The 14,676-nt window shown below is 39.4% G+C and overlaps 1 protein-coding gene across 1 annotated transcript; it reads right to left on the reverse strand.

The window, feature by feature from the left end:
* Positions 1-279: 279 nt before the first annotated feature.
* On the reverse strand, positions 280-2,108 carry LOC114881021 (jerky protein homolog-like). Its single transcript, XM_029197618.2, has 2 exons — positions 442-2,108; positions 280-365 (listed from the first exon to the last, which is right to left on the reverse strand). The coding sequence occupies exons 1-2, from the start codon at positions 2,045-2,047 to the stop codon at positions 352-354; spliced, it is 1,620 nt and encodes a 539-aa protein (XP_029053451.2). The 5' UTR covers positions 2,048-2,108; the 3' UTR covers positions 280-351.
* Between the last annotated feature and the right edge of the window lie 12,568 nt (positions 2,109-14,676).

Raw genomic sequence — 14,676 nt, forward strand, 5'->3', positions numbered from 1 at the left:
CGAAGCAAACAGATACATATCGTTATGCTAAGAGGCAGGACTTGAGCAATTTAACACGGAAGAGGATATTGGACAATTTATGTCCAGTTGTTAAGAAGAAGAAGAAGAAAATCCGTATAAATGAAGACAATGTATACAAAATGTACGACACTGGGCTTTTATCGAAAGCCTTACCATCGAAAACATTCGCAGAAAGTAAAGAGAGACAAAAGAGAGGAATTTTTTTGTAAGCAGAAATGTGTAATATATATGTATGAAGATATGCGATTTTAGTTCCGTGTACCACCCTGCAAGTATTTTAAAATGATGTCTAGATTCATTTATCCTACATTCCGTGGATATTTCCAGATGTTAATCATCGGTACCTAAAAAATAAAAGTTAATTATTAAAATAAAAATTATGTTTATAATTTTTATAAAATTATATAACTGTAACAGTACCTAACAAATGGTTTTTGAAGACCTGATATATATTTTGAATAAAAGGCGCTTCTTGCGATACGTGTTGGTCCAAACGCTCAAATAAATATTGCAGTTCCTCTCTTTTATTCTCTTGTTCTTCTGTATTTTCTGGCATCTCTTGATATTCCTGCTTTCTTTGCATCTCTTGATATTCCTGCTTTTCTTGTATCTCTTCATATTCCTGCTTTTCATGTATCTCTTCATATTCCTGCTTTTCTTGTATCTCTTCATATTCCTGTTTTTCTTGCATCTCTTCATCTGTCTGCTTTTCTTGCATCTCTTCATATTCCTTCTTTTCTTCATCTTCCTCCTCTGCGGATCTTGTTTCTTCATCTTCACAACTGGACATAAATTGGGCAATATCCTCTTGTGTGTACGAATCACCTGTTAAATTGCTTAAGTTCTGCCTCATAGTACGACAATATGTATCTGTTTGATTTGGAATAAGTTTCTTCCAGGAATTAATAATATTATCTGCTGATACTTCCATCCATGAATCGTGCAATACTTGTATGCAATCTTTTAATGTAAATTGCTTTTGAAATTCATTTATTCCACCTTGGTATGTAGCAGCTTTCTGTATTGTTTTATGGCGATACAGAGCTTTCAGCTTAGCTATTATGCCCTGGTTCATTGGTTGAATTAAGCTGGTGGTGTTTGGAGGAAAATACATAATTATAAAGTCATCTTCGTCAAATAATTCTGGTGGCACTGTATGTCTTCTGCAATTGTTTAATAATAAAATGACTTTACCAATCATTCCAGTGCTTAGTTGGTATGCCCGCACACTGGGCTTAAAGTAATTATGAAACCAATCACAAAACAATATTTGTGACATCCACGCATTCTTCTGAGACTTAAAGATGACAGGAAGATTACTTTTGCAATGTTTCAGAGACCTAGGATTTTCATATTTATTAATTACTAATGGCATCAACTTGTGTGTCCCAGATGCATTTGTACATAGTGCTACCGTAATTCGTTCTTTGCAGCTTTTGTACCCAGTTACAGACTTTTCTTCTCTTTTCAATATTTTTAATGGTAAGGCTTTCCATAAAAGCTGAGTTTCATCCATGTTGTATATATTGTCTTCATTTATACTGCCATCTTCCAATAATTTTACAAAATTATTGCAACATTTTTTCGCGGAATCTTCATCAACACTTCTACTTTTCCCATACACTTTTTCTAAACACACATTATGTCTTTTTTTGAACCCATCTAACCAGCCCTTACTAACTTTAAAATCCGATGGCAACTCCATACTGTCCTTTAATTCCCTTGCTTTTTGCACAAGTACGGCATTCGATATGAAATCACCAAGAGTTCTTCTTTCGATGAACCAAGCCAGCAAATTTTGCTCCATTGCGTCGTATAAGGATGGTCTGATTCTTCGTCGCTTTTGCTGCAGCTTCCCTTTGTCAATGAACTCCATAACTTTTGGTGCGTTATTTTTTATTCTCCAAATCGTTGATGTATGTACCTTGTATTTTTTCGCAACGGTCGAAACGCTGAACGTTTTCAAGTCATCTAAGACCATTAATCGTTCCTCCACGGATAAAGTAACTCTCTTTACGCTAGCCATATCCAACACTTTAAACGGGCACAGACTCCTTCGATGCCTCCTGCGAATCGATGTAAGCGCCATTGGAAAGAATCGGGCAATCGTGAAAACACATAATTGAGAAATTCGACATTTGACGGTGTGACATCTAACGTCATTATGCAGAATAAGAAACGAAAGTGAGGTGGCATAGTTGCCAAATCACATCATTTGAGAGTTCTATCGCGGTGTTGCCGCATCTGTGACCATCTACCAAAATGAATTTGCTCGAGCCGAGCAAGACATAGAAAAGGTCAGCGCGACAGAAAGAGAAGGAGTATAATGAATGAAACAACGTAGGGCCGATCGGCGGAAATATAGTCACACGCTACGACAGATTCGATGAGACTCTGTAATACACATAACGTACGCGACTATAAAACTTATAGGAATAAAAACTATATGGCATTAATAATTTCAGGAAAGGAATGAAAAATAAAGACATGTCAATTGATCTATAATATACAATATTTATTGATTGAAATATAATCAATAAATATAAACAATGCCTTTTCTTTCTCTGCGACGCGACGTCTACATCATCGATTACCATGGCAGCCACTCCAGCCACGTGTTATTGAAATTTTTTTCATCTGAATATAATTGTACCTGCGGTAATTATTGAGATTAGGTTACACCTCACCGATTTTGATGAAATTTAAATATATTGTAAAACTCAACATTTTGAACAACTTTTTCCTATACATATAACCGCCGCTCGGCCTTAGTTTTCAAGATATTTTCGAAAAACTGTTGAAACTAACACATAGAATTCTGGCCATCCGTGTGTGTCCGTGACAACGTACGCATTAGTATGGGATCGCCGCTTTTCTACTGTTTCTGCAGGCAACAGCACGGCGACCAATGACCAATATATACCTTGTGTACTTCTGCATTCATGATTTCAATGTATCGTAGCTATGATGGCATCTGGGAATTTAATATAGCCTAACCTAACCCAATATACTCTTCCTATTCAGTGAATTAAGTTAGGTTAGGGTAAAGTGATATTCTGGTCGCCATGAGGCGACCAGACACACATACTGAGATTCAAAATCATGAAAATTAGTTAAATTTAATTTTTAAGCCCACCCGTAATATGTATATATATATTGATGTCGGTCGCCGTGCTGCTGCCTGCAAAAACAGTAGAAAAGCGGCAATCCCATACTGATGCGTACGTTGTCACGGACACACACGGATGGCCAGAATTCAATGTGTTAGTTTCAACAGTTTTTCGAAAATATCTCGAAAACTAAGGCCGAGCGGCGGTTATATGTATAGGAAAAAGTTGTTCAAAATGTCTAATTTTACAACATATTTAAATTTCATCAAAATCGGTGAGGTGTAACCTAATCTCAATAATTACCATTAAGTACAGAATTTTTTAAAATTGTTACTGAAAACATAACTGTTTATATTGCTATTTTAGTAACATATTTAATTTTAATTATTAAAATGTATCTTTAAAGAAAAAGGAAGAAAATATGCATCATTAGAGGGTATACAGTAAAACCTAGATATATGCAACAAACCTTGGGACCCAGCCGTTGCATATATCCAGTCCAGGTGTCGATTCTGGGCATTTAATGTTGCATATATCCAGTCTTGGTGTCGATTTTGCATCCGTACAAATCGTTTGTACCGTGCCGCGTTACCTATTCTACGTTCGTACACAACATGCGACGTGTTGCATGTTGCATGTTGCGTGTTTAATGTATCTTTGGTGTATGGCCTGCCTTATACATATTGTAGCCAAATCATATCGTGTTTGGTACCATTTTTTAACCGACTTCGAAAAGGAGGAGGTTACCCAATTCGATCAGTATGTTTTTTTTTGTTTTTTTTTTGTGTGTTCACCGATTGCTCCGAGATGGATGGACCAATCGGAACGAAACCTTTTGCATCTTGTAGGGTATGTCTTCCGATTGGTCCCGTTGAAAAATAATTTTTCATTTTTTCATTGTTATTGCAAAATACAGGAAGTTTTTAATATCAAGATTGGACGATATCAATGACCTTTTAATATGTTGTCGGGGATATGATTCTGAACAACTTTTTCATTATGCATAATTAACGGAAAGTTTTAGTTTCCGAGATATTCGTGAAAAACTATTGTTACTACTACATTGAATTCTACGTATGCCTACGTGTTTCTACCGGTGTATGAGTCAGCATGCAGTCGCCGATTCTCTACTGTTTCTTATACATATACATGTGTACTCTGCAAGGCATGTACCGATTGCGATGAAACCTTTCACATCTAATAGGAGATATTTCCGCGATATCTCACTTGCAAAAATTTATGCAATTTGTTATTGTTAATAACTATTGTGATAATTGTATGGAACTTGTTATCGTCAAAAACTATCGTTATTGCAATTAACCAATAAGAACGGTAAACCACCTTACGGCATCCTACAAATACTGCTCGTTCCACTGAAAAGTGTGAAATAAAATAATTTTTTACAAAAAATACAACCGACTTCGAAATGCACTAAAAAGTATGAAATAATTTCTACTTCATTTATACAAATACCCAACAGCTATTAATAAAACCTATTTACTCGTTAAATAGTATACTAAATACATTTCAACCTTTTCGGAGGCGGCGCAAAATTAAAAATACCCGAATATACGATGCTGCCAATAATGATTTGATAGGTTGTCGCCGCCTTCGAAAAGGTTGAAATGTATTTAGTATACTATTTAACGAGTAAATAGGTTTTATTAATAGCTGTTGGGTATTTGTATAAATAAAATAGAAATTATTTCATTAGGAAATAGAAATTATTTGATACTTTTTAGTGCATTTCGAAGTCGGTTGTATTTCTTGTTAAAAATTATTTTATCTTATTATACTCTTGTATCGTGCGGTTTTTAAAATTTATGTCGAATCTCACAGTTTCACTCGTTCCTGATTTGAATCTATTTGCGTTAATTGTTCAATTAGCGTACGCACTTTCTTGTCCCAACCTTGACGTTGGTCATAACCCAATAACAGTTTAACTTGGGTTTTATTGCTCTGTGAAAAGTATTATTGAAAACGCATTGAACTTATTCCAGTACGTTTTTCCATTTAGATGGATTCTCCGCCAATTTTGACAACGTAGATTTAAGGAATCTGTTAACTCTTTCTATTTGACCATCTGCAGTCAGAATGTGTTTTATCTTTCTGCCGTTTGGAAATGATGCAAAATTGTTTGAAGTGAACGCTGTTCATTGATTACTTACAAGGCGTTCTGGAAACTCAAATAAATTAAAAAGATGTGTCAAAATATGGAGAACTTCTATAGTAGCTGTTGCGAGATTTTACGTGGATTTAGGGAATTTTCTGTCCAAGGATCGTGGATAAGTTGCCCGAGGAGCGCTAAAGCACTCTGCTCCCATGAATTGTTTTAAGAAATGTAACTGATTATAAACTATTTAAATGAATTCAGCTTTTAACAAGAAATAACTTTTAATTAAACGAATTTGAATAAGAACAATTAAAACTAAATTTGAAAAATGGTTTTACACGAGCTTTACTTCTCTTGAATGCAGGACAAAGAACAAAAGGCAAAGATTTTGCAAGGACTACTGGTATATATAGTTCTTGATTACTAAGTAAATAATCGTTAGCAAAACCAATGTACTTTTAATGTATATTTTAGATCAATTACCGATCAACCTAATTGGTTCTTTGATTGAACTTCGTTTCTCATTAAACGAGCATTTAATCACTTGGCGCTGCTTAAATTATACTGATTGAGCTATATAACAAGTAATCCTTGATTAACAATTTAGTAACGAAAAACTGATTCTCATCTTAATATTTGAATTTAACGCGCTTCAGGCACCACATTTAATTTTCCATACAGCCTAGTTCACAATTGATTCTGCAGCTATATTCAGTCACACCAGCGAGGATCGCAACATAGTAGACTGAGTAGCGAAAAGCCACTTAAATTTGATAAACGCATCTACAATAGCTGAAATATATTTGAAATGATCTACTGTTCTTTCCAGTGGCCCAAAATGGTCCAGGCGTAATTTTCCTTGCGTCAAATAATTCTCTAGTCGGTAGCTTTGGTATCTTTTAGAATAAGTAGTTGGTAAGCCTAGTTTTTTTAAGACATGCACCTCCGTCTTGAAAAAATATATTAGATCGCATTGTGACGCTAAAGAGTACAGCCAAAGAAATAATAAAGTGCAATTGTTCTTGCATAAGATAAATCTATAAAATTATTTTACCAAAAACAACACTTCCTACGGCTCTCTCTGAACCATTCCATTACACTCAGCTGTTCTATGCTGCCCTTTATGATACGAGGTGACGTGCTGCAGAATTGTATATTTACAAGGGAACATCGGGGACTGATAGACTCCGATTTTGATGAAACTTTGCATAAATATTTATTAGACCTGTTTGTGAAGATAACTGTAATTCGTTGGTGCCCGTTTCTCACTTTGAGGGAGATATCAACCCTTTTATCCGAACCGCCCTTTCTATATACGTGCTTATAAATCGTAAACAACAAAAGATATCAAAAAATAGTTGAAATAAAAGTTATACCGTTTCTTAAGGTCTGTAAAGCTGCGTGTAAGATTTTTTTTTTAAATCATCCTTTTTGCAAAATTGAATTCCCCCTACCCCTCCGTTTTGAAAAACTTTACTTTTTTTTCAATCAATAAAAGCGCCTATTTATTATGAATTCAACGATGTATTATAGTGTATAGTTGATTTAATTATTGCGATGGAATTTTTGATTTAAGTTTTTTGATCTGTCTGCATTGACCGCTAACTCAACTTATACTTGCAACGTTGATAAGATCTTTGATAAGAACCATTTTACCATATGATAAGCAGTTCTCCGATGATCAATATTTAGTGTCAGAATCTTTGTACGTATGAAGTGTAAGAGCCCGTGTTGGGACAGCGACGTTGTCCAGAGTCCCGTTAGGTACCGTCGTAAAACATCTGGGGCCCTTATGACGACCGGAATTGGCAAGGGCCTGATCGTCCTCACCCCCTCGCACGGCGATGACGACCAGGCCTCGGAAAGCGGAAGGTTAAGGGTTTTTCCAGAAAGAGTGGGGCGCGGACCTTCCTTTTAAGGAACGGGAAAAGAGCGCCGAGGGCAGAAGAAAAGTAACAACGGATTTGACTGCATGTAACGATCAGAAGCGGAGAGTGTGAGAACGCGTATTAAAAATATATCCTGACTTTTGGACTTTTATTTAAACACCCTTACAGAAGAAGTAGACTGGCGAAATGTCAATATTTATAATATTGTTATTATTAATTTACTGTATTAAAATACTGTTAGTATTAATGAAATTTCCCTTGATCAGGCATCATTCAATGACAATTCAAAACTACTACAAATATACGATTAATAAATACTGGACGTATGAAGAAAATTGTCAATAAATTTAAATCGCGTTTGTCAATGAATACTGAAAGCTATAACTTTGGATATTGATCGTCTGAAGACCCCTTCGGGTTCCCTTCTGAAATTAGAAGACCCTTCTAAGTACATGCAAGTTACTTCAGAAAAAATTCAGAACAAAATTAATATAATATTTAAATATAAAATATTACAGATTTTAATACGCAACTGAGTAATATTAATAAAAGAATATACAGTGGTACCACGGTATACGACCTTAATCCGTTCCTGATGTTTGGACTTACACCGAATAGGACGTATACCAAACCAACCTTTCTCATAAGAAGTAATGTAAAAATGATTAATCCGTTCTCATGGAAAAAAAACTCCTATTGATATTATACCTATATTAATGGGGTTGTAAAATAATTGAAACACTGTTTATGTCATGAACAGCATTTAAACGATTTCCTAGAAGTTTATAAAAAATATTCAGTAGTTTATTTAACATAATTAATTTATAGAATATAAATGTAACGTAATGATAGATTCTAAATTAACAAACCAAATGGAATAAATTTTATTGAGCGCAGCGAGCGAAGCTCAATTTCTCCCGAAAAGTGTATTTCGTTTTCCAGAGACTCCTCTTAGACGGCTTATCCAATCTTCACCAAATTTGGCACAGCGTATCATGACCACAATGTGATGGTCATAGCCTATTGAAATAAAAAATTGGCCCAAGCATGGTGAAATAATCAGAAAAAAACTGATCTTCAATGAAAAAGCATTGAAATAAAAATGTAGCCGTCGCGGGACGGCCGACAAGAGCTAAGCACAAGTCATAATGCGTAAATTTACAGTTAAATAAATTAGAATTCTTTTTTAGTAATTTTATGGTACAATCGAAAACGAAAAAAAAAAAAACGCCGCTCTGCCGTACCATAGGGCGAGATCGTCTTTTGTCGCGGACGTTCTTGTACTGTTGGTTGCTGGTAAGTTGCCGTCCAATCAAATTCGTTGATCTGCCTCCAGTCACACGTATTATGTTTATTGGCCGAGGCCCTTACATCCACAAATCTATCGCGTGACGAACGTCGCTAAGGACAGACATTGAAACAGAATGAGATGAAGCGATAGCGAGCGACGATTCGGACGCATTGACGTAGACGTAGATTCGGGGTTTACATTATTAAGAAAAGAGGAGAATTTTTACACTTTCCATAATGTAATTACCATAAATTTTGCGTAATAACAACTGTTGTCAAGAACGAGTATTATAGAAAATCCATTAATATCCCGAAAAAATAGCATGTTTATATAGTTAAATGTATCCCCCGCGAATACGGAAATTTTACGCCTATGCAATGTGACCGCTGACTTCTCAAGTTGCGGGTTCCTGGAGGGGATTAGGTGGAGCGAATGCACAGTCCCCGTGCCCCTCTGTCGGTTCAGTTTGTCGGTGCTCGGCAACTTACCAGCAACGAACAGTACGTACGCACGATCGACGCGAAATTTCGCTGGATGAGAGAATTAGAGGAGAGGAGACCGAAATTCCCCTGTAGGGGAATCGTAACGTTCCTTCGAACCGATCTTACTGCCGAACGCGCCAAGGGGAGCTTCGATCTAAAAATTCATGCGCAAGAAAGTTCCTAAATTTGATTACAAATCGATATCACTATTTAAGCTTTTCATTACAAACTAGCCCTTACTGAATACGAGTTGCGCTCATTATTGTGTTAGCAGTAACGCGGACAACAGACCTACTTGCCTCCTATTTTGCGGTTATAGTTTGTTATAATGATCAGTCATGTTAGACTAAAAGAAAGGATGGAAATAAATGATTCCGTATAGACGATAGAATGTTTCTACGAGGGCAAGGAGCGAGTTGTCCCGTCGAAAGACTCATAAAGAATGCCCATTTCGGGCTTGGAGAGTCCTTTTCCTTCTCCGGAAAAGTCGAGGACTCTTGATGAGTTTATCGCCGTAGTGTCGGGCCCCGTCGCCCAAGTGTCCTGGCGACTGTCTTGTAGCCACGTGCATTCCATATGGGGTCATTGGTCAGTTGGCTTTCGAATTTTCCAACACTCGGCCAGCCTACGACCCAGCTTGTCCTCAAGCGTGTGATTTATGTCAGTTTCTGTAACAAAAGATTCAGCACCGGTCTGAGTACACAATTCATTGTCAAGAGTATCAGTTTGAACCTGCAACGAGAGTTTCTTAAAACATTTGTTAGTTGACAATACTCCCCTTTTCGTCGCAGTCATATTTTCCCTTGAATCAATGGTTTTAATATCTGCTGTCGCACATCACGTTGTTTTCAGTTTGTGACGGCCCATTACATGATGACTGCTGCGTTATGATTATCAACTAATAATTTTCTGCCTCTATCATGACAGTTTAAATACAATCATGCGATAGTGGCTTTACCATCTCTATCGCCATGATATCGAGTTCTTTGTCATCTGATAGTGACTAACATCACCATCAGCCTGACGGCAATAAAATCATCGTCGTCCAGTAGCGACTGAACTTCGCTACTGGCCCAACGGCAACAAGGTCGTCATCATCAAACGGTAGTTAAATATCACCGCTGACAATTAGACCATCATTTCACCGTACAGTAGCAACTTTTGCTCACTGACGTAACAGTTCCAGTACAACCACGCAATAGTGGCTATACCATCTCTATCGCCGTGATATCGAGTTCATCGTCATCCGATAACGGCAAAACATCGTTATCAGACTGACGGCAATAAGATCTTCGTCGTCCAGTAGCAACTGGACTTCATTTCGACGGTGTCTTTTTCCTTCACGGTGAAAATATTGGCCAGTAAGGAATCAGCACCTCAGGTAATCACAGCCGTTGCTGCTGTCTCTATTTAGTTACCTGTAGCTAAATATTACTATTAAAATTTGTTACTCACCATAAAATATATCATTTTCGTCCTTGAACAAAAGCGAGGTTTTACTCCACCACCGCCACCCAAGGTTTCAGTCGTTCCACCGCGGCAACGAGCTTAGCACGTCTGCCCCCTTCTCGTAGGTCTTCGACCTCGTATCGGTCGTTCATGAGTACCCGATGAATTCTGAACGGCCCCTTGAATTTGGGACAAAGCTTCCTGCTTTCTCCCGTCGCCTGTCCACTAGTGATTTCGACCATGACCAGGTCTCCCTCCTGATACTTCGTGGCCTCCCGTCGTGTTCTATCATACCGCTCTTTCTGCTTCCGTTGATCTTCCGCGATATGTTTGTTAATTCGCGTACGAAGCTCCTTCAAGTCCAGACGCTGCACCTCTGTCTGTACTTCTTGCAAAATCCGCGACTCTGCCGTAGTTCTGGCATTGAACCCCATTAATGCTTCAGCAGGTGTCGCAGCAATACTCTTATTGACCGTGGTATTCATTGCACTTTGAATTTGCTTTACATATTCATCCCATCTATTCGATTCTTTTCCAGCAACTGTTGCTGCTAACGATGCTACGATGGTCCGATTATAACGTTCGCACTGTCCGTTATCGTATCCCATATGTGGTACAAAATATTTTAAATGTCCTGGCTGTAAAAGCGGTGCCACGGTCGCTAATGATTCGTGATGGAACACCAAACAGATGGATTACATCCAGTAATATTTTCACCGCCCGCTTGGCCTTAGTGTCCTTGACAGCTTCTATGATCGTAAATTTTGTAAAACCGTCTACTATAACAAGCAGGTACTTATTTTTGCGCGAGCTTTCTTCGAAGGGTCCGACGTGGTCTATATGGATAGTATGAAACGGCACGGGAACCTTTTCAATGGGGTGTAGTTTCCCTGTCCCTTGCCTGCCGTTCGCTTGTAATATATACAATTCAAGCATGCCGCTACATACTTTTTGACAAACGCACTCATTCCTGCAAACCAATAGTTCTCACGAACTCGTCTCAATGTCTTCTCCAAACCTAGGTGACCTGCATCGTCGTGACACAAACGACAAATCTGAAATTTCGCCGCTTTAGGTACTACCCATGCGGTGCGCCCTTTCTCTAGCCGTCTATAAATTTTGCCGTTCTTGAGAACGTAATCTGTAAAATATTGTTTCGTATCCGCGTTTCGTATATTCTCGATCAATATTTGTCGTATTCGGTATAGCTGATCATCTTGCAATTGAGCGGCTAGTATCCAGTCCGCCTCGGTAATATCTACCAGATAGATTTCTACCCCTTGCGCAGGATTCCTACTAAGAGCATCAACGTGCTGCATTTTCGTTCCTGCTCGATATTCGATATTAAAGGTATAGTCCTGCACCTCCAACCACCATCTTCCGACGCGGGGTATTAAATCCTTTTTAGTAAAAGTAGTGCGTAGCGCGTTACAGTCCGTAACGACCGTGAAATTCATTCCTAAAAGGTAAACCCAGAAGTAGCACAAAGCGAAGACAACGGCCATTGTCTCCAACTCATACGAGTGATACCTGCTCTGATCGTGGGTAGTCTGTTTACTATAATACGCTACCACCCGCTGGCTACTTTCGGTGGTGTATTGAAATAAAATAGCGCCCAACCCTAGCGAACTCGCATCGGTATGTACCTCGGTCCGAAGCGTGCTATTGAATATCGTAAGGATTGGTCGCGTTGTAAGTGCCTCTTTTATTTTCCTAACTGCACCCTCTTGCGCGTTTCCCCATTTCCATGTCGTGTCCTTCTTTGTCAAGGCTGTTAACGGCGTAGTTATTGTCGCATAACCTTAAATAAATTTCCTGAAATATCCCGCTAATCCGAGGAATTGGCGTACTTCTCTGACCGTGGTCGGGTTCGGCATAGCTAAGACAGCTTGTATCTTTTTATTCCCTGGTTTAACACCTTCTGCGCTTATCTCGCGGCCGAGATAGTCAATGCTGGTCATCAGAAACGAGCATTTCTTCAGGTTCAGCGTCAAATTATATTCCCGCAGTTTGTCCAAAACCATTTGAAGCCGCTGTAGTCCCTCTTCGACGGTAGTTGAGGGTATTATTATATCGTCGATATACGGTAACGCTGTTGAATTTTTCAGGGGTCCTATCACTATACAGTATTGCCACGAAATAAGCAAGTGGCTCGGGACCGAACCGTTGCTTATTTCGAGGGAGGTAGCTATTCGGCTTGACTTTGTTCTCGAAACGGGACGATAGAGAACGCGAGAAACGAGTGAGAGATCCGAGGTAGCGGCAAATCATATAGTGATCGGCCGAGCAGCGATGTTATTTTTTGAACAAGGATAGAAAGCATTATATACATATATTCCATCCTTCTTCTACTAACCGATGTCACTGCTCAGTCGAGCGTGAAATTTATTACCCTAAACATCGGCTTCGCGCTTTCATGGACCTCTCACTCATTTCTCGTACCTCTCACTTTGCGGGCGACTTCAAACAAAGAAGAGGGGATAGCGACTTGCTTATTTCGAAGTCGAGACCACTTGCTTATTACGAGGCAATACTGTATTAATCAATCGCTGGAAGAGAACGGGGGCGTTGGTTAACCCAAACGGCATCCGCAAGAACTCATAATGTCCGTCAGGTGTCACGAACGCTGTTTTTTCTATTGACCCGCTGCTCATCGGTACTTGATAATACCCGGAAGCCAAATCTAAACCTATAAATATGTGTTCCCACCTAATCGATCGATTTGATCCTCTATTAATGGCAACGGGTACCGATCTTTAATGGTCATTGCATTCAACTTCCGATAATCTACGCACAACCGATAGTCGCCAGTTTTCTTCTTCACCAATGTTATCGGACTTGCATACGGCGATGTAGATTCTCGAACAATACCGTTACCGATTAGTTCGTCGACCATGTCCCGGACGATTTTCCTTTCTACTTCAGCCATTCGATATGGATTATAATACACCGGTGTGTCTGTCGTGCACCGTATCTCCATCTCGATTGCGTTTGTCTTTCCCAGTGTTTGCATCGAAGTTGTAACCCGGTCCGCATACAAAGTGATAAGCTCCATGCATAACCCCTTTTCCTCTTCACTAACGTTCCCAATACCATCTCATTAAAATCGACGGTTCCTTCCATTGCGCAAACATCCAACGTATCTCGAGCTAATCTGATTTGTGGCAGTTCCCGTATTATAATGCTATTCTGTCTTTTAATCATTTCGACATGCGGTTGATCTAAAAAGTCCCGTCCGACAATTACTTCGTAGAGCATCGCATTTGATTCAACAATTATCGCCTTTACTTTTGCTGTAGTTTCCATAATTTTTATAACCACTTCGGCAAATAGATCAGTAAACATTCCCGCTCCAGTAAATCCTTGCAATTTCAATTGATCACCCGTGACTACTTGAATGTTTAACCGGATTGCTACCGATTTCTGAATCAGCGTGTTTGAGCTCCCGGTATCCACGAGACATACCGTTCTTGGTCCATTAACCGTAGCCGGTAATAAATACATATTGGGTCTGTTTTGTCTCACCTTGGTTACGTTGGTCCGCCTTGTCTTGTGACAGAATTTGTCCATGTGTCCCTTCTTGTCACACAAACTGCAGGTATTCGGACCCTTGAGGCACCTGACTGAATAGTGCCCTACATTACCGCAATTATAGCAGGTAATCGTCGGTCGCTGTGTCCGTTCTTCGGCTGACGACGTGCCAGGTTTTCCTGCTGAGGTAGCGACTGCGTTTTCGGGCTTCCTGATGTTCGCCCCGTGATGAAACGTGCGTGGTACCACGGATTTGGCCGCCACCGTTTGAGGCATCGCCCCCATCTCGTTCATGGCCGCATACAACTCGTCGGTATTTACATACCTTTTGGAACGGATGGTTCGAGCAATATTCTCGTCCTCGATTCCTCCAATCACTGCATCTTCCAAATAGGTGTCCGGAATATTCAGTTTCAGAGCCCGTAGCTTTGATAGCTTCTCGAAACAATAATCACCTAGCCGCTGTCCGGGCCTAGCTGCGTACGTTGCGGCTTCCAACAGTAACCGCGCGAACGGTAAAGGTTTTTTAAACCGTCGTAACATCAATGCTTTAAACGACTTCCACGTGTGATTGTTGGCCATTTCCTCATCGTACACGCGTCGTGCATGACCTTTCAAATTTCGAGCCACAACGAGCAGGACATTGTCGTCACTCCACACGTAACGACGCGCAAGTCGGTCCACCTGTTTCACCCACTGCTCGACGTTTGCGTTATCCCGCGACGGATCGAATTTCGGAATCACAAATTCATCGTTCACAGGCCTACATTGAACAGTTTTTAACTCCTGT

The sequence above is a fragment of the Osmia bicornis genome, chromosome 5 (assembly GCF_907164935.1).
Source record: "Osmia bicornis bicornis chromosome 5, iOsmBic2.1, whole genome shotgun sequence".
Classification (NCBI taxonomy): domain Eukaryota; kingdom Metazoa; phylum Arthropoda; class Insecta; order Hymenoptera; family Megachilidae; genus Osmia; species Osmia bicornis.

Bases quoted from the DNA above. Each gene is read 5' to 3' on its own strand.
- LOC114881021 (XM_029197618.2), bottom strand. From the start codon at position 2,047: ATGGCTAGCGTAAAGAGAGTTACTTTATCCGTGGAGGAACGATTAATG.